Raw genomic sequence first — 20,141 nt, 5'->3', positions numbered from 1 at the left:
GATCAGCTGTGATTGGTCTCTGACGTAGGCTCTTTACCTAGATCGGAGTTGCGGTGTGTCAGAGTGACACACCACGACACCGATTGCTGCACTGTGCACTCCTGCAGGCGCACGATCGTGGCTTATCCTGCTGGACGTAATATGACGCCCAGTCAGGATAACAGAACCTATAGCAGAATGACAGCCAGGAGGGAAGTGGTTAGCAACCGGCTATTTATTGGTTGTTAAGGGCGCTGGCAGTTGGTAAAGGAGCCGGAATCTGACGGCGTCCTTAACCAGTGACAATGTTCCCCCCACAGTGGTCAGCATGCTCCAGCCCCTCTTGTGCAGGAGTGATGGCACCACTGAAGTAGGGAGAAGGCATGGGGGAAGGCCGGACTGACATACAGCAGGTGGAAGACTGAACTCACTACTGGTAACCAGGTGGCGGTGGGGGGGTATTGTTTACATACTGATTGTTAAAGTGGTTGTAAAGACTGAAGGTTTTTCACCTTGAAATGCATGAAGGTAAGAGAACTCCTGTGTGTTGCTCTCCCCACAGCCCCCCAATACTCACCTGAGCCCCCTCTCGACCGAGCGATGTGCATGGGAGCCTTGGCTGTCCCAGGTCTCTTTCTCCTCATTGGCTGAGACACAGCAGTGGGAGCCATGGGCTTCCACTGCTGTCAATCACAGGAGAGAGCAGGGGGTGGGGCCAAGTCACGGCTCTGTGTGTCTTATGAATGCATAGAGATGATTGGGAACGAAATGCTTGGGAACGAAAATGCACCAGTGCCCCCTTAGCAAGCGGCTTGCTATTGGGGGCAATGGTCAAGGGGGAGGAGCCAGGAGCACTGACAGGGGACCCGAGAAGTGGAGGTTCAGGGCTGCTCTGTGCAAAACCATTACACAGAGCAGGTAAATATAACATGTTTGTTGTTATTTAAATTTTTTTTAAAAAGCTGAAGCTTTAATATCATTTAAGAAAACCAGCATGTGCCGGCTTCCTAACAATCAGCTATTCACTTGTTGTTAGGGACGCCATCGGGTGCCCACTCCTTAACAACCAGCATATTTTTGACATACAACCCCAAAAATGCACATAACAACGAACCCTGGATATGTTTTGGTGCATTTCCCATTGGCTTCAATGGAGGGTGCATCTTTGGGGCGCTTTTTAAAAGCGAACCCTAAGAGGCAACATGCAGAACCGCAGCGCAGCAATGTGAAAAGTGCCACAGGATTTAAAGGAAGATCATTTTGATGTGCTGTTGTTCCCGCTGGAAAGGTGCGCTCCAGCGTGGCAGAAGCAGATCAGTGGGAAAAGGGGTCTTATAGTGCAGAGCAGGGGGAGGCTAATATAAAAACAGACTGAGTTGCATTTGAAGAATTTTTCATTTTCATCCACATCAGAAACAAGTGGTCTCTGTGTGATGGATCCGACCCTCACCTGTGTGGTGATATCCCAGCCGTCCTCCAGGCTGATCATCACTGAGGATCCGCACTCCATCAGCTCCGACACAATAACAGACAGTTGGATTATTCTGTGTATCTGTAACAATAAAATGACAGATTAGATCATCTGGAGACAATCAGAAACCCTGTTACTAAATATCATCATTTTTCATCTTGGAACGAATTACTGTCAGATGTAGCAGGATTTAACGATAAGATGCATATTATAATAGGCTGTTTAACCACTTGCCGACCAGCGGTAATGTGGCTCCCCCTCCTGCGAATCGCTGTGTATGTACGGCGGCACCTTAAAGAGTCATAGTAGGCACGCACGCCCGCTGAACGCCGGGGGGACCTGATGTGCGTGGCCAATGGGCACGATCGCCGCCGGCCACCTGCGATCACGAGAGCCAGAACGAGGATTTGTATATGTATACAGAGAGAAGAGACAGATCTGCCGTTTGTTGTAATTGCGAACAGCGATATGTCTCCTCCCCCAGTCAGTCCCTTCCCCCCCTTAATTAGAAACACCTCATGATGGAACACATTTAACCCCTTGATCGCCCCCTAGTGTTAACCACTTCCCTGCTAGCGTCATCTATACAGTAATCAATGCATTTTTATAGCACTGATCGCTGTATAAATGTCAATGGTCCCAAAAAAGTGTCAAAAGTGTCCGATGTGTCCGCCGCAATGTCACAGTCACGATAAAAATTGCAGATCGCCGCCGTTACTAGTAAAAAAAATAATAAAAATGCCATAAATCTATCACCTATTTTGTACACTTTAACTTTTGCGCAAACCAATCAATATAGGCTTATTGCAATTTTCTTGTACCAAAAATATGTAGAAGAATACATATTGGCCTAAACTGATGAAGAAATTTGTTTTTTTAAATGTTTTTTTTGGGCTATTTATTATAGCAAAAAGTAAAAAAAAATAGTTTTGTTTTCAAAATTGACACTCTTTTTTTTGTTTATAGCGCAAAAAAATAAAAACCGCAGAGATGATCAAATACCACCAATAGAAAGCTCTGTTTATGGGAAAAAAAAGGACATTCAATTTGTTTGGGTGCAACGTCGCACGACCGCGCAATTGTCAGTTAAATGCAGTGCCGTAGAGCAAAAAATGGCCTGGTCATTAAGGGGGCAAATCCTTCCGGGGCTGAAGTGGTTAAAGGATAAGCACACTTTAAAACAAAGGGCATTTATCCTTTTGCCCCTTTCCCCTGAATTAACCACTTCAGCTCCAGAAGATTTACCCCCCACTTCATGACCAGGCCATTTTCTGCTTTTTGGCACTGCATTATTTTAACTGGCAATTGTGCGGTCATGCAATGATGTACATAAATTAAATTTCTAACATCTTTCTTCCACAAATAGAGCTTTCTTTTGGTGGTATTTGATCACCACCACGGTTTTTATTTTTTTGCGAAATAAACAAAAAAAGACCGAAAATTAAAACAAATAAAAAAACCAAAAAACAAAAACACTATATTTTATACTTTCTGCTATAAAACATATCCAATAAAAACATGTAAAAAATTAAATGTCTGTATAAATTTACATATTTTTGCTAAAAAATAAATATCCCAATAAGCGTATATTGATTGGTTTGCAGGAAAATAATAGCATCTACAAACTATGAGACATACTAGAACTTTTTGTTTTTGTTTATAAAAATATGCGGTATAATAGCTTACTTCAGAGCGCCGTTCGACGCTCAGCTGAGTGCCCGCCGGTCTCCTCTCCCGATGCGACAGCTACAGAAGGAGGTGCTGGGAAACCCCTGCCGACGTCAGCCGAGAAGAGGAGAGGAGGGGAGGAGACCGGTGGGCAGTCACGTGAGTGCTGAACGGCGCTCTGAAGCTATTATACCGCATATTTTTCTAAATGAGATGCACTGCGGAGCTTAATGTTCTATATCAGAGGGAACTATAGAAAAAAAACTACTTTTTTAGAGCAGGAGGGGAGGATTGGGGAGCCGACAGGCAGAGAGGGGAGTGGGGAGAGGGAGATACAGACACAGGAGAGCAGGCTGCGGATGACGGAGGCACATACGAATGACAGAGGTGTCAGGGCTCAGCAGCCCTGATATATCTGAGTCAGCGCAGAGAGGGGAGTGTAGAAACTGGCAGGATCAGCCAGGTATTTCAGGTGTTACAGGGGGGAAAATGACACAGCACAAACACACTTTATGGGAACAGGATTTTTAAAAAAAAAATTTTTGGGTTAACAAACACTTTATTAGGTAACACAAATGAGTCAAAAATCCCCAGCACTCTTCCCCTTGTCACCTGTAGGAACCAGTCTGAATCCGCCAATGACTTGAAAAAAGTGGCATCTGAGTCCCCGGGGACACTGCTCGGCACACAGGCTCTCATTAGCTTCTTAAAACTGGTCTTCACTTGCCGAATATCACCAAACTCAACCGGTACAAACTCACAGTTCAAGGCAAAGTCAAACTTGAAACCCTGGAGAGGAAAAAACAAAAACACGGACCATTATTAACAGGTGGGAAACCGAGTGTTACTTTTTGCCTATAAAGGACTCCAGTCTAAATGCAACTATTCTAAAACATACCCAAATCCAAGGGCACCGCTCCAAAGCCACACCTCTTAATGTCCACGGACCATCTGGATGCCGATTCCTGACATTGGTGCTCAACATTTGGCCCTGCAGCTGGTGCGAAACTACAAGTCCCACGAGGCATTGCAAGGCTGAGCAGTTACAAGCATGACTCCCAAAGGCAGAGGCATGATGGGACTTGTAGTACCACAACAGCTGGGAGGGCCACAGTTTGAGCGCCCATGCGTGTAGCCCATCTTCAGTCCAACATGACAATGAGGTTGATTTACTAAAACTGCAGCGTGCAAAATCTGGTGCAGCTCTGCATAGAAACCAATAAGCTTCCAGGTTTTTTTTTGTCAAAGCTTAATTGAACAAGCTGAAGTTAGAAGTCGATTGTCTGCCAATGCACAGCTCCATCAGGTTTTGCACGTTCCTTTTATAGTAAATCAACCCTAGTGTAAGAAGATGAAGAGTTGCTGGTTTGTGATACTTTATTCTGTTGCCAAAAGACTGCCTACATATAGTCTCCACCTAAAAGATCACACTCCCTGTGTTACCCCAATGGGCTTGCTCTCAAGGATACAGTAGGTGAGGAAGCATCCAAAGAAGATGCCCATCGCTTTCTTTACCTACTCTATCCTTGCAAGCAAGCCCATTAGGGTAAAATGCAAAGTGTGGTTTTTCGGGTGGAGACTATGCATGCAGTCATTTTATCGGCAACAGAATAAAAGATCAAAACAAGCTAACTATGGAGTGCAACTCTACATCTCACATTTAAACTATTCCGGAGTTTCAAACTGTAGGGATGTTCAAATCTCTAATTATAACCTACTGACCATTCCGTCTTTGCCTCTGAAGCAGAAAGGATGGCTGAAATGCAAACTGCTTGATTTTCTAAACCAGATACTGAAAATGTGTCGCCTGTGCCCACCCCACTTTAATGTGAACCTGTCATTTCTACCAACGTATATTAGGTAACATTGTATTGTAGAGCCTGGAAGTACCTTCCCCGGTCTACAAATCCCTTATATTGTGTCTGGGGTGAACCCTGGCTGTATACAAGGACTTTTCTTCCCTCCAAGGCAATATTAACACTGGTCTTCTTCTAGCATTAAACCCTACCTCCTATTGGTCAGGGAGGATCTAGCAGCTGACTGGAATTAAAAGAGAAGTATGAGATTCCTTTTTTTTTTTTTTTAGCGTCATCCTACTGATTGTGAGCAGCTAGTACAGGCATGTCCAAAGTGTGGCCCGTGGGCCAATTGCGGCCCGCATTCCGGTTTAATGCACTGCAGAGTAAAGAGGAGATTCTCCTCTATGTAATCTGTGGGCGCTCCTCCCGCCCCCATCCCTGTCCCCACCGAGGCTGCAGATGGGCATCAATCAAGCGGCACTGATGGCAATGGTGAGGCTGCATTGATGGCAATGGTGAGGCTGCATTGATGGCAATGGTGAGGCTGCATTGATGGCAATGGTGAGGCTGCATTGATGTCACTTGTGAGGCTGCATTGATGACAATGCTGAGGCTGCATTCATGGCAATGCTGAGGCTGCATTCATGGCAATGCTGAGGCTGCATTCATGGCAATGCTGAGGCTGCATTCATGGCAATGCTGAGGCTGCATTCATGGCAATGCTGAGGCTGCATTCATGGCAATGCTGAGGCTGCATTTGTGGGCACTGACCCTTATTTTGCTTCACAGTTCTTTATTTAAAATTTAAGTTTTTTCCTGAAACTTCACTCTTAAAGTGAAGGTGCGTGTCATACGCCGATAAATACATTATATCCATATAACACGCCCAAGCTCATCCTTAGTCCTGAGCGGTACTCGGGGATTCATGGGGCCACAAAAGATATATATATATATATATAGATATATATATATATATATATATCTATATATATATATATATATATATATATATATAAAAAACACGGCCAAGCTCATCACTCACAGCCACAAAGGCAAGAGAATTTTTGTTGGGCAGTGTATTAGTGCTCAGGCGAACACACTTAGACCGAATTTTCATGGTTCAAAGAATGTCAGGCAAAATGGTCGGAACCTCACTCAGGTTCACTTTATCAGATCTGGACCTCTGAAAAAAGTTTGGACACCCCTGAGCTAGTACATACAAAATCTTTCCAGACCTCTGAGAAGGGCACCCTTTCTGTTAAAATACAGGTAATTGCCTGTGGGAGGGGCCACAGTCTTCTTTGGATTCTCATGCCAACAATCTTGTCTGGATCCACCTCCTTTTCTTCTCCTCTGTTTGACTGATGTCAGCTCTGGGCTGTCTGCTTGCTCCCCAGACTTCACACAGCAAAGCTCCTCCCCTATTCCTCTCACACAGCTCACTTCGGATTCTCTCATGATGCCCTGTTCACACCGCGATCCCAAAACGCTCTGCAAAACTGGCAAATCAAACCACGTTTGTTCAGGTGCCATTCATTTTTAATAGCACCTAAACGCAGGTGTGACACTGGCATGATAAATCACGCTGCAATATCGGCAAACCGCATAGCACAAAGCTTGTCGTCCAAAAGTGACAAAGCTTCACGTGGTGCGGTTTGGCGTGACAATCGCACCCACGTTTAGGTGCCATTGAACATGAATGGCTTCTGAACAAGCATGGAATCGCTGCGAATCTGTTTACGATTGCAAATACCCAGGTGTGAACGGGTCCTAACAGACAGCATCTATCTGCACGCTGTGTAGCTGGATTCTATGCTGCACAGCCGTTCTGGGAAATTCACAGGTCAGAACTGCAGCATAACAGGAAGCTACACAGTGTGCAGATCGAGGCTGTCTGTAAGAGAATTGATCTGAGCTGTGCGCTAAGTGAGAGGAGGAGGGAGGGGAGAGGAGCTGTGCTGCCTGTGCCCAGACTGTGTGCAGTACGGGAATGTGAGAAGGAGCACAGCATCCATGCAGGATGGGGGGCAAAACTGAAATCTGGGGGGGGGGGGGGGGGGGGATTCAACCAGGTCTATACCACTTCTGTATTTTTCCACTTTTATGCAGAGGAAAAGCACAGTGCCTGAACTTGTTTACTGTTCAGGTGTGTGCCTGTTCACTGGGCACGGCCACATCTCCCAGTGGAGGAAGGACAGAAAGAGGGCTAGATTGCTGAAGCTGTAACCACCCCCTCTAAACTTACAAACAGGATATGAACCATTACTGGGACCTACATGACAGATGAAGTGCCACTGCTGGAAAAATAAAAGGGGAGAGGGAAAGAAATAACAGCTGATTCGTGATTCTAGTAATATTTGTTAATTATTTAGCCTATGCCATTCTTCTCCTTTAATACAAGGAAGGGGCCGGGCTTGATCTCAAGTGCAGGACCTGTCTGCATCCAGATCTTGGAAAACAGAACCTTCTGCAGAAACAAATGGGTCCACTTTAATGAGGATGTATTATTAGTTTATTGGTCTTTTCTATCATGGCAACTGCAGTTTGCTTTGTCTGACCTGTAAGACAGCTATGTAGAGCAGGCCTGGATAGTATATGCTGTACATATTCTGTGGAAGGACACCGTCTCCTCAACAAAGGTGAATTACCAACGCAACAACAATTAAATCGCAACGCCATGCGGGTGCCAGAGGAAAAAAAAGGCAATCAATTTTAATAAGAAATATAGAACTCAGGCTTGAACAAGCTAGTAAAATGTTTTTGAAGTGTTTTAAAACATTTTGGGATACCTTTGTATCTAAGTGAGATATTTAAAAATGCAATCACCAAGTGTTGGAGTTTTCCTGTTTCTGAGCTTTGTCACTGCTATAGTCATTTTCAATATTTTTAAAGCTAGGGTTTAATCTGCTTATAATTGCCTTCGCTATTTTTTTTTTTTTGCCCCCATCATGCTAATGACATTTTTACATAAAACCTTAAAATTTTCACGAAGTACCCCATTTTAGACCCAATGATGTCATCACTGGGTTTATATGAGTCTCTATGCCAGTGGTCTCCAAACTGCAGCCCTTTAGGTATTCCTTCCACTGACACCAACAATGGGGCACTATTCCTTTCACTGACACCAATGAAGGGGCAAAATGCTCTCCACTGACAACAAAAATGGGGCACCATTCCTCCTGCTGACACCAACTATTTCTCCCCCTAATACCAAAGATCGAGCAAGGAAGAAGCCCCCAAAGATTGGTGGGATTGTGTGGGCCCAAAGTGTACAAAAAGAGTAGCAAAACATAAATGTAAAATAAAAACCGTATTACAAATTTTATTGTTACAACAAATTTAAAAGAAAAAACAATAAATGGCTGGTGTAGCGGCTAAAACACCAACAGGGCATAAAAACCAGATACAGAGAATTCCATATACATTGCTGGCCCCATAAAGGATGAGACATGACCACTACATACGCAGGACCTCGACACGTTTCAGAATGAGTAATTAATTCTTCAGGGGGTTAGTACCAATTAGTGCAACTGCTACTAACCCCCTGAAGAAGGAATTATTCATTGTGAAACGCGACGGCGTCCTGCGTATGTAATGGTCATATCTCATCCTTTATGAGGCCAACAATGTATATGAAATTTTCTGTATCTGGTTTGTATGCCCCGTTGGTGTTTTAGCCGCTACACCAGCCATTTATTGTTTTTTCTTTTAAAATTGTTATAACAATAAAATTTGTAATACTGTTTTTACATTTATGTTTTGCTCCTCTTTTTGTACACTTTGGGCCCACATAATCCCACCAATCTTTCTTGCTCATGCTTATTTAGGGATGATGGCCCGCTCTTCTTCAACCATACCTTCTTCCCCCTATCTAATACCAAAGATCAGACATTGTTTACCCCCAACTGGGTAGAGTCTAGCCCCTCTAAAGTCTGAGGGACAGTAAACTGAGATGTAACAAAGGAGGCAACTGTATAAAAATAGGATTTTTTAAAACAGCTTACCTGTAAAATCCTTTTCTTTCGAAGGACATCACGGGACACAGAGCCACAGTAATTACTGATGGGTTATATAGGTATCACTGGTGATTGGACACTGGCACACCCTATCAGGAAGTTCAACCCCCTATATAATCCCTCCCCTTTGCAGGGATACCTCAGTTTTGTAGCCAAGCAATATAGTGTATTAGAAGAGGGGTGGGACCTCTGTGTCCCGTGATGTCCTTCGAAAGAAAAGGATTTTACAGGTAAGCTGTTTTAAAAAATCCTATTTTCTTTCTCGAACATCACGGGACACAGAGCCACAGTAATTACTGATGGGATGTCCCAGAGCAATGCTACCTGAGGGGGGGGAACCACGACCAAGTAGGGTGCAATCAGACCTGAGGACCCTGTACCGCTGCCTGCAGCACACTACGCCCAAAGGCGATATCCTCATGCCTTCTCACATCCACCTGATAGAATCTGGTGAATGTATGAACTGAAGACCAGGTTGCGGCCTTGCAGATTTGAGCCATAGAGGCCCGGTGATGCACTGCCCAAGAAGCACCAATAGCCCTTGTGGAATGTGCCCTGATCTGAAACGGAGGAATCTTCTGTTTCAAACCGTAAGCTTGAATGATCAACTGTCGAATCCATTTAGAAATGGTAGCTTTTGACGCTGCCTGTCCTCTATTGGGACCCTCTGTCAGCACAAACAAAACATCCGTCTTGCGGATCTGAGTAGTTGCCCCTAGATAGGCCTTAACTGCTCTTACTACATCCAACGAATGTAGAGATCTCTCTTCCGGAGAACAGGGATCTGGAAAAAAGGAAGGTAGAACAATGTCTTGGTTTAAATGAAAATCAGAAACCACCTTCGGTAAAAAACTAGGATGAGGGCGTAGTACCACTCTATCCTTGTGTATAATCAAATAAGGCTCCTTACAGGAAAGAGCTGCTAATTCTGATACTCTTCTAGCAGAAGAGATGGCCACCAGAAAAATTAATTTCCTTGTCAACAAGACCAAAGGAATCTGACTTATTGGTTCAAAAGGCCGTTTCTGTAACACAGCCAGGACCAAATTCAAGTCCCAGGGGTTTAGGGGCGCTTTAACCGGAGGATTAAGACGCATCACCCCCTGCATAAAGTTTCGGACCAAAGAATGCGAAGCAAGTGGCCGCTGAAATAATACTGATAAAGCAGAGACCTGGCCCTTGATGGTACTCAAGGCCAGCTTCATCTCTAATCCCATCTGTAGAAAATCAAGGATTCTACCTATGACATATTTCCTGGGATGCCAACCTCTGGATTCACACCAGGTTATATAAGCTTTCCAGACTCTATGATAAATCATCCTGGAAGCTGGCTTCCTTGCATTAATCAAGGTAGATATGACAGGACCTGAGAGCCCACGACTCTTCAGAACGTGGGTCTCAATAGCCAAACCGTCAAATTTAGCGTTTGTAAGGCAGGATGGAACACTGGACCCTGAGATAACAGGTCTGGGCGTTCCGGTAGTGTCCACGGGGAACCTACCGTCATCCTTACTATTTCTGCATACCAAGTCCTTCTGGGCCAAGCGGGGGCCACCAGAAGTACCGACTTCCTTTCCTGCCTGATCCTGCGAAGGAGTCGTGGTAGTAGCAGAATAGGCGGGAATGCGTAAATCAGTGAGAACCGATGCCACGGAATCACCAACGCATCCGTCCCGCATGCAAGAGGATCTTTTGTCCTTGCCACAAATCTGTCTATCTTTTTGTTGAATCGGGATGCAAAGAGATCTACATCTGGAACCCCCCATCTTTGGCATATGGCCCAAAAGACGTCGGGATGCAGAGACCATTCCCCTGGAAGTAACTGCTGGCGACTTAGATAGTCCGCCTGCCAATTCTCTATTCCCGGGATGAAAACTGCCGATATGCATGGCACATGCATCTCTGCCCAGACTAAGATCTGGTTCACCTCTTTTTGAGCAGCTCGGCTCCGGGTGCCTCCCTGATGATTGACATAAGCCACTGCTGTGGCATTGTCGGACTGGATCCTGACCGGACAACCCTGTAGCCTGATAGTCCAGGCTTTTAGAGCTAGATGTATCGCCCGGATCTCCAGAATGTTGATGGGTAAGGTCCTCTCTGTCTTGGACCATACTCCTTGGACCGCAGCCTGTTCCAGAACTGCTCCCCAACCTGACAGACTGGCATCTGTTGTTGCCACCGTCCAGGTAACCGGTAGAAAGGATTTCCCCTTCTGCAGGTTTTCGGGTATGAGCCACCAATTGAGGCTCTGACGCACCGCATGCGACAGGTGCATCGGAAAGTCTAATGCCTGAACCTTCTTGTTCCAGGTCGACAGAATACTGTGTTGCAGCATTCTTGAGTGAAACTGAGCATAGGGAACTGCTTCGAATGAAGACACCATCTTCCCTAGTAGCCTCATACAAAGGCGGACTGAGGGACCCTTCTTGGTCCTTACTGTCAGAATCAGCTCTCTCAAAGCAGTGATCTTTGCCTGGGGTAGAAATATTTTCTCCTGGCTTGTATGTATAATCAGACCTAAATATTCCAGTCTTCTTACTGGTTTTAGGAAAGACTTTTCTAAGTTGAGGATCCAACCCAGGTGTTCTAGATACCTGACCGTGGTCCTCAAGTTTCCATTCAAAGAGGCTACCGACCGGTCTATCAAGAGCAGGTCGTCTAGGTATGCTATGACAGCTATACCCTGAGCCCTTAATCTGGTCAGAGGAGGAGCCAAGATCTTTGTGAACACTCGAGGTGCAGTGGCTATCCCAAAGGGCAGAGCCATAAACTGGAAATGGCGCCCTCCTACCTCGAAGCGCAGAAACTTCTGATGAGCAGGAAAAATGGGCACATGCAGATATGCATCTCTGATGTCTATTGATGCCAGAAATTCTCCTCCCTGCAGGGTGGGAACTACTGTTCGAATTGATTCCATGCGGAAGGATTGAATCCTTAGGAATCGGTTCAGATCCCTTAAGTCCAAAATGGGCCTGACATCCCCATTTGGCTTTTGGACCGTAAAAAGGTTGGAATAGAAGCCCAATCCCTGGTCCTTTGCGGGAACTATCATAATGACCTCCTGCGACAAAAGTCGCTCTAACGCTAGAAGGAGCGACTGCTTCTTCTCTGGGTCTCTCTGGGAACATTTGATCTGAGGAACCGAGGAGAAGGGAATTCCTGAAACTCCAGCTTGTACCCTAAGGTTACCGTGGAGACTACCCATCTGTCCTGGAAGTCCTCCTGCCAGAGCTCTGAGAATTGTCGCAGTCTTCCCCCCACTCGAGTGAGCGGGGGCACCCCTCATGCAGAGGTCTTAGTGTTTTGCCTAGTAGGCTTCTTTCCCCAGGACTTCTTTTGTCCCTGGGGTTGACTCTTGTCTCTGGACCCCGATGGAGGCGGCCGTCGAGACTGCCTGGAGGCTGAAGCCCCCGGCGCTGGGGAAAGAGTCCGTTTGAAAGAGGGACGCTTACTCTTCTTCTTGACAGGTAAGAGAGTGCTTTTCCCACAAGAGATTCTCTTGATATAGTTATCCAAGTCCTCTCCAAACAACCTTGCACCACGAAATGGAAACCCAGCCAGTAGCTTCTTACATGGTGCTTCGGCTGACCAATTTTTCAACCATAGGATTCTACGTATATGCACCAACCCCAGTGAAAGACGGGAGGTTTGCACGATAGAATCTCTAATGGCGTCAACCACAAAGCATAAGGCCGCTGGAAGGTTAGCAAACCCCTGGGCCTGCTGTTCAGGTAATACTTTGATGACCTGCTTAACATGGTCTCTTAAGTATTGACAGACTCCAATCGCTGCTATTGCAGGTTGGGCCACTGATCCTGCTAAGGAGAAAACATCCTTCAATAGGGATTCCATCCTTTTATCTACAGGATCCCTGAGCATCTGAGCATTGTCTACAGGACAAGTCAGGCTATTATTTATGGAGGAAATGGCGGCATCAATAGCTGGTATTCCCCACATTTTAATAAACTTTTCTTCCATCGGATAAAGTGTTGAAAACTTTCTCGGCGGAAAAAAACGTTTGTCTGGGTGATCCCACTCAGACTAAATAAGCTTTTCAAGTAAAGTATGAACAGGAAAAGCATGTGCTGCTTGGAAAGGTTTCAGTGACCCCAAAGCAGAAGAGGATTCTTTAGCAGTTTCAGGTATGGGCAACTTAAATGTGGAGCGGACCAATCCAGTGAGGATCTGCACTAAGACTTTCTCCTCTTGGGAAGTCGCAGAGGGTCCCTCTCCACCTGAATCCTCCGAAGAGGAATCATCCATCCCATCCTGATCCTCTGAAAGGGATTCATCTCCTTTATCCCAGAGCTCCTCTGTCTGAGGGTCTTGGGGAACAGAGGAAAGCCTAGTGCGTTTTCTTCCACTGAGTGAAGACGTAATCACGGCCATTAATCTTTCCTCTAGACCATTAATGGTTGAGGGAAAAAACCTCTTGTGTAATATATACAGGGGCTGAAGTGCCAGAAGCAGGTGTAGCCCCTGACCCCGATGGCTCTCCCTGGCTAGCCGTCCCTGGCCCATCTTTAGGGGGGAAGGATGCTGCCGACAGGGGGCCCTCAGAACCTGAACGAGATCCCCTAGTGTCTCTGGTTCCTGGGGTGCTTGAACCTCTTCTACCCATAGTGCAAAGCAACAAGGTGTGAGGTATACAAATGAACACTGTCCGCTGAGCGATGTAGTCTGGCTAAAAGCCTTGCTACCCAATGCTCAGTCTGGTGTTACTTCAGTAAATGCTGCCTAGGAGAATGCCTGTGTCCCACCTTACATGCGACCGTCAGCTCTGTGTCTCTCAGAAGGCTGAGTGCACCTGTACAGAGTGCCTTTAATAGCCTGCAGCTGGCCTGAGTGGGAGTCTAAACACTCTGTGCTGACATCCCGCCCCCTCCTCTACCGCCCCCCCCCCCCCTCGAGTTTTGAAAAAAACGAGCGCTTCCCGCACTGCCGACTCTCCTGTCATGCTCTGGAGAAAAGGCTGGGGATGGGGGGGGGGGAAGGAGGGAGACTGGTAACAAGATTTGCCTGAACAGCTATCTTCAGAGATGGTGGCCATTAGGCCACAGAGCCCGGGTGGTATAACCACTTTCTAGACCCCTGTGGCCCCTCTCTAGCCTGGGGGGGAACATTCAAACATGAGAAATCCCCCCATCCACCTTACCTGCTTGCAGCCTGCTTGATACGCTGGGACATACACAGCGATTACAACACCTGAGACAATCAGTCAGCATGTGTAGGTTTGTGCTCTTGGCAGCCCCCGGTGGTCACAATAGGCATAGCATGCATTTACCTTAAAGGAGAAAAGCCACTAGAACTCAAAAATTCTGTGGAATCTCCTCTTACCTTATCCAGCCGCAGGGTGCCGTTTACACAGACCCAATCTTCACCTCTCACGGTGGGCTCCGTTTGAAAAAACCGTCAGAGACTGGGGCCCCCATCAGTAGGGGGATCCAACAGTTCTGGGACCGTAAAGCACCTCGCCAGAAATTAGGAAGTTTAAAGCCATTTTCTGATCTGCGGGGTCCAGCTCTCTAAAAAGAGAAGCATTACGGGTAAAACCTCGTTTCTTCGGACACGAGGCCCGGGTACCATTCAATTCGGCCATGAAAAGACACTTTGAATGGATCCGGTTCGCCTGGCTTGCCCCAGTATAGGATCTTAGGATATTCCCTTTGGAGCTCAGCACAGGACATCTTTACACGTCCATCACCTAAGACACTGGCGTAAAAACTGAGGTATCCCTGCAAGGGGGAGGGATTATATAGGGGGTTGAACTTCCTGATAGGGTGTGCCAGTGTCCAATCACCAGTGATACCTATATAACCCATCAGTAATTACTGTGGCTCTGTGTCCCGTGATGTTCGAGAAAGAAATACACTGTGCTTTAGCAAACTAAACACCATTGAGTTAAGGTTTCCATCTACGTTATCATTCTGACTGCAAGAAGATGGTGTGCCTCTGGGCTTTATAACACCTTTACAAATCTCAGACTTGCCCTGAATTAAACCAGCCACCTAGTTGGGGGGTCTCTTGTGAAAACAGAGGAGGACCGAGAGATCATTCAGATAAAGAGAAGAACTTAACTAGTGATCCTTGAGCTTTACTAATAGCGAGCAGCAGATGACCCCCCCATGTAAAGTTGGCTGAGCAAGTGTCGGAGAGACCCCGGGGTCAGAAGATCTTCACGGCATGCATTAATTCCAGCGCAGTGTTTATGAAAAGCGATAAAGCAAAGCAATTATGAGACCAGCGGCACCGGGTCGCTGTCCTGCGAAGGGGGCCGGTGATAACACTAGATGGTGAGAGGACACATTCCATTCTAGGAACACCAGATCAAGATAGGAGCTCTCCCGGCAGAACATGCCTCTAACACAGGAGTCGCTGCTGTTCTTGGACCTTGCCCAAATCTTACAGCGATAGGACAAGGAATGTCACCCATAGAGCAATGTCCTCTGAGCATGGGGGGGGTTAAGAAAATGGGTCGTGGGATTATCAAGTTGTGTATTTAGAGTGAACCATGACTGTAAACTCAACATTACTGAGAAGCAGCTATTTGGAGAATGCCTCGATAAGCTCCTATGCCGGGGAAAAAGAGACACCCGGCATGAGGGACTTCCAGGAATCAACACTGGCAATGGCAAACCTCTTTTAAATGAGATAGCAAATCAATAAATAAAAACGTATCATCAACTTTGAAAGCGCCTCTGCGGAAGGGTGCAAAACCAGCTCCCAACAGGTGAGCTTTTCTTTATTTTTTTTAAGGATAAGTTCATGTTTTTAAAAAATAAATAAATGAACATCTTTTTGCAGGTAAAAAAACGTGCATTTACATTTTTTTAATAGGAACCTGGAAAGCATTGCACCCGTGATGGGCAGATCACTGGTGAAATGCAGGTCTCCTACAGACTGTCAATTTAAGTTGTATGGGCAGGCATAGAACTGACAGGAAGATTCAATAAACTAAAGACAGCGCTCAACGTAAAAGCTGACGGTACTTGTAGTTTTTACAGTCACAGAACATTGTGAATAAATGATGCGGCCAGGCAGGCGGAACCCCGCTCAGCCGTGTTTTTTTTTTTTTTTTTTTAATTGTGACAGCAGGTGCAAACACTTTTAGCACTTTTTTTTAAAACCTTTTTTAATATTGTATTTTTTTTTTTTATATATATTATCATTTGTTTTTACAATTTTTGGTATTTTTATTTGCACACATTTACAGCTCGGCCATATCTGGCTGAATCTATTTTAGTTTTTCTTAGCTGAAGGGTATACAAAAAAAACGAGGCAATACCCCCCTCTGGGACTTTAAAGGTGGCCACTAGAAGTAATATTTTTAAAATGTAATATTTTATTCTTAACAATCATAGTTACATTGTTTTTTTTGTTTTTTTAAAGACATAATTGCATAGTTAGGTTGAAAAAAGACACAAGTCCATCTAGTTAAACCAATAAAAAAAAAAAATCATAATAGATTAAAATCAAATCAATTCATTATTTAATCAATTATGTTTTATGATCATTAAAAATAAAATATTAATTGTTTTAATGTATTATTTCTAGTGGTCTTCTTAAAAATCCCAAGGGCGGGGGGGGGGGGGGGGGTGTTTAAGTTATTGCCTGGTTTTTGTTGTATATCTATTTAGGGATGATGGTAAACCACTAAAACAATGAACTTTTTTCTATAATCTTAGCTGAACGGTAAACACGGAAAGGACAAACATTTAACAAATAAATACTTCTTACCCTCAACTGAGATTTTTCACCAAAGATGTACAGTGCGGCCTGGCGCTTTAGCAGGCTGTTCTGTAGTGAGGTCTGGTCGCTGTATGAAGCTCCGTGATCCTTCCCTGCTAGCCGGGCGCCCACATCAATAAGTGGTGTCTGGGTGGTGATTAGGCGATTGCTTGAGCGCAGGCTGGCCCAAACGCCTGGTTACAAATTACAAGAGTATTAGAAACAAGAAAAAAAAAAATCAACGGTAGTAAACTTACGACAAACTCGATGGTCATTGCAGAGCAAGTCGTATCTGCGGAAAGGCGTGCATAAAGTCTACAATAAATCACCTCTAAGGAAACATACCCAGTAGTCCAAAAGGACATAAAGCTTCCTCTAGGTAAAGAATAAATCTGTTTGAGACTGATATTTCAGTTTTGGGTTTGTGCCAACCTGTCAACACATTGATTCTTTTCCTATTTGGTTGGCGACTTCAGTGGCATCAAGAGGTCTTGGACTGACTCAAATGCTGCTTTATGGATTCTGCTAAAATGTTGGCTACAAACCTTCCAAAAATTTATAGCGGTGGGATTTCTCTGATGTAGATCTTAATGCCCAGCCAATACCACTATGAAGATGTCACATCCCCTCTTCTGTATGATTTATATATGTTTTGTACACCACAAAGACTTTAAAACGGTAGTATTTGATGCAAAAACGATGGTGCTAATTTCTCAGTGCACTTGGTCCCCAGGGGGAATTAGTAAAGATTTCAAAAATTAAGAGACACTTCTTCTTTAAAGTCTTGCTCAGCTTTATAACCATCGTGATAAGAAAGGAGGAGGTCCAAAAATCTGTAGAAATGTCTTGCTGCTACAGGCTACGAGGCACAGGGTGGTCACGGATCCCCACCAACCACCATCCAACCCAAAACAGGAAACAACAGTCTTCAGTAAGCTTGGCCTTTAAAAAGGCAAGACTGTCCAATCTGAATTTATATAGACACCAAGTATGGGTAACCAGCAGAGCCCCCAGCTGGCAAAGCATGCGGGAACTTTTAGTTCCTTACCAACAGAGGATACAGGTCAACCAAGCTCATTTTGAAATGTGGCACAACATTGCTATGGGAAACTTTGCAGAGTTTCATATTCACTTAGAGGTGATCACTATAATCAGATAACACTAGATAGAGTCAATTTGCAGTGTTAGTGCTACAAAAGCACAGATCTACATAAAAGAGGGTGGAGTAAATGGAAATATGAATGAAAGTGTCACCATGTGGGATGCAAAGTGCGTGGGCCATCAGAGACCCAACAGAGTTATGTGACAGAAAATGATGGGTCTGATGTGTTGGGAGCGAGCAATGTGAAGGCAATGTCGGGTGACTACTGTGTGACCTGCTTTAAGGACTCAGATGGTCAACCACTTATCAGAAAGATACCTTTTTAAAGCCTAACACCAGGTTTCATTCAGCTTTAAGAGGTTCTAAAGGTTATTTCTTTTAACAAACATGCTATACTTACCTACACAGAGCAGCCCTGATCCAACTCTTCTCAGGTCCCCCGCCAGCACTCCTGGCAACTCCCAGCCCCCCCCCCCCCCCCCGGGTGCCCCCATAGCAAGCCACTTGCTATGGAGGCACTTGTGCATGCTCACTCCCAAGCCACCTCGGCCCCAAACCCGCTCCCTCCTCACTGATTGTGATTGACAGCCAATGGCTCCCACTGCTGTCTCTAAGCCGATGAGAAGTGGGAGAGCCGAGAGAGACTCAGCTTTCGTGCACATCACTGGATCGAGATCCCTTTACAAACCACTGGATCGAGATCCGTTTACAACCACTTTAAACAGTTTGTTTGGACCAAGCTGGTGCAAATAAACTATTTCCCTCACTAATACGGTCAGCACTCTATAAACTGTATGTAGCAATGGCTACATAGAGAGTATACAGTGATGTCAGCGGTACGGGGGACTTCCTGTTTCATTGTCGAAACAAAAACAAGTTGGGCTGCTCAGCCATGCACAGGAAGCCTTGTATTTTTTTTTATGAATGGGTTCCTCTGATTGGTTGAGGTGGAGAGGCAGGCTGATGATGTCACAATGTCCACCTCAGCCACAGAAGCTCACAATGTGCAGTGAACTCAGAGTAAGCCATTTCAGTACAGAGCCTGTTCAGCTGTGCAAGACTGAAGGCAAGGCTGGAGATCAGCCCTAAAGACTAAAGAATCTGGCATGTAGCCGAGTCATTGGTTGCTATATCAGCTCAGAGAACGTTTCGATTTGAATTACTCTCCCCATTAAAAGGTGGAGACAAGTGATCTAGATAACGCTGCAGGACGTAGTTTTTAGAATCCCCCTCCTCTCTTTTGAGAGATAGCATTTCCCCTGCTTAACTTATGACAAGCTGATGAAGAGATTTGCTTGGGTGGTGAACAGATCCTACTTACCAACTAGTGTTTGTGCTACTATATCAAAAGGAAATCATTTGGGAAAGCTGGAGCAAAAATGGAGCAGATAGCTTCAGTAATCAACTAGGTTTCTTCTTTAAAAACAAACTTTTTTTTTTTTTAAACCAAACACTTTAAAACCGCAAGTTAAAAACAGTGCATGCATGTATTGTGACTTTTCTGGTAGGCTTCCCACCTGCTGTGCAGGACCTGGGATTCTCTATGATCTCTTGGTTTCAGCTTTGCAAGCTTCACAACCCAGAGGTCATGGCCTTTCCTCATCCCCCCTATTAGTATGCCAGTTTGCTCCTATATTTGCATAGGAGGAAGACACCATCACTGTACAGAACAGTGCGGCCCCTCTAAGTCCTGTGTTCTCCCTTGGCTGATAAAGGAGCAAGAGAGAGGCAGGATTAGAGTGGAGAGAGAACTGCAATGTCCAATCCCTGGCAAAGAATCCTTCATTTCCCATAAGGAAAAAATTACATCTCCTCCCTCAGATGGTAGCACTTCATCACCTCCCACTAAGATTGATGAACAGCCTAGGCAAGATGGCAAATGGGTAATGTGAAATATGAACAATGCAAGAGGCATACAGACTTTCAGGTATGCATGCATAAACAATTTTTAATTTGCAAACTTAAAGGGGTTGTAAACCCTCATTTTTTTTTTTCACCTTAATGCATCCCAGTTTTACTTACCTGAGTCCTGGAATTTCTCACGGCGGAGACACGCTCTTCCTCTGCCTGGGGTTCTGGGCTCTTGATTGGATAGATTGATAGCAGTGCAGCCATTGGCTCCCGCTGCTGTCAATCCAATGTCATGAGCGCCGGGGCCGAGTCCTACATTCGGCGTCTATGGACGCCGAATGATGGACTCGGGTGTGCGCCCGCAAGGTAACCCCATGGGAGAGCGCTTCTCCTAGGGGGTTATCTGCTGCGAGGAGTAGCCGCGAGACCCCAGAAGTTGAAGATCGGGGCCACTCTGTGCAAAACGAACTGCACAGTGGAGGTAAGTATGACATGTTTGTTTTTTTTTTTTTTTTTTTTTTTTAAAC

The 20,141-nt window shown here is 45.2% G+C and overlaps 1 protein-coding gene across 4 annotated transcripts in view; it reads right to left on the bottom strand.

The window, feature by feature from the left end:
- The window catches only part of SBF2 (SET binding factor 2), a 514,395-nt gene that overhangs the window by 31,507 nt on the left and 462,747 nt on the right, over window positions 1-20,141 (bottom strand). For all 4 annotated transcript variants that reach the window (XM_073604094.1, XM_073604095.1, XM_073604096.1 and 1 more), the window contains 3 exons: window positions 16,671-16,855; window positions 3,731-3,907; window positions 1,430-1,531 (listed from right to left, as the gene is read on the bottom strand). In XM_073604094.1, the coding sequence (XP_073460195.1) occupies window positions 1,430-1,531; window positions 3,731-3,907; window positions 16,671-16,855 (464 nt within the window). The remainder of the gene's footprint in view (window positions 1-1,429; window positions 1,532-3,730; window positions 3,908-16,670; window positions 16,856-20,141) is intronic.

The sequence above is a fragment of the Aquarana catesbeiana genome, linkage group LG11 (genome assembly GCF_042186555.1).
Source record: "Aquarana catesbeiana isolate 2022-GZ linkage group LG11, ASM4218655v1, whole genome shotgun sequence".
Classification (NCBI taxonomy): domain Eukaryota; kingdom Metazoa; phylum Chordata; class Amphibia; order Anura; family Ranidae; genus Aquarana; species Aquarana catesbeiana.
Note: the sequence above shows the minus strand (reverse complement) of the source record. Positions and strands in the feature narration are given on the sequence as shown.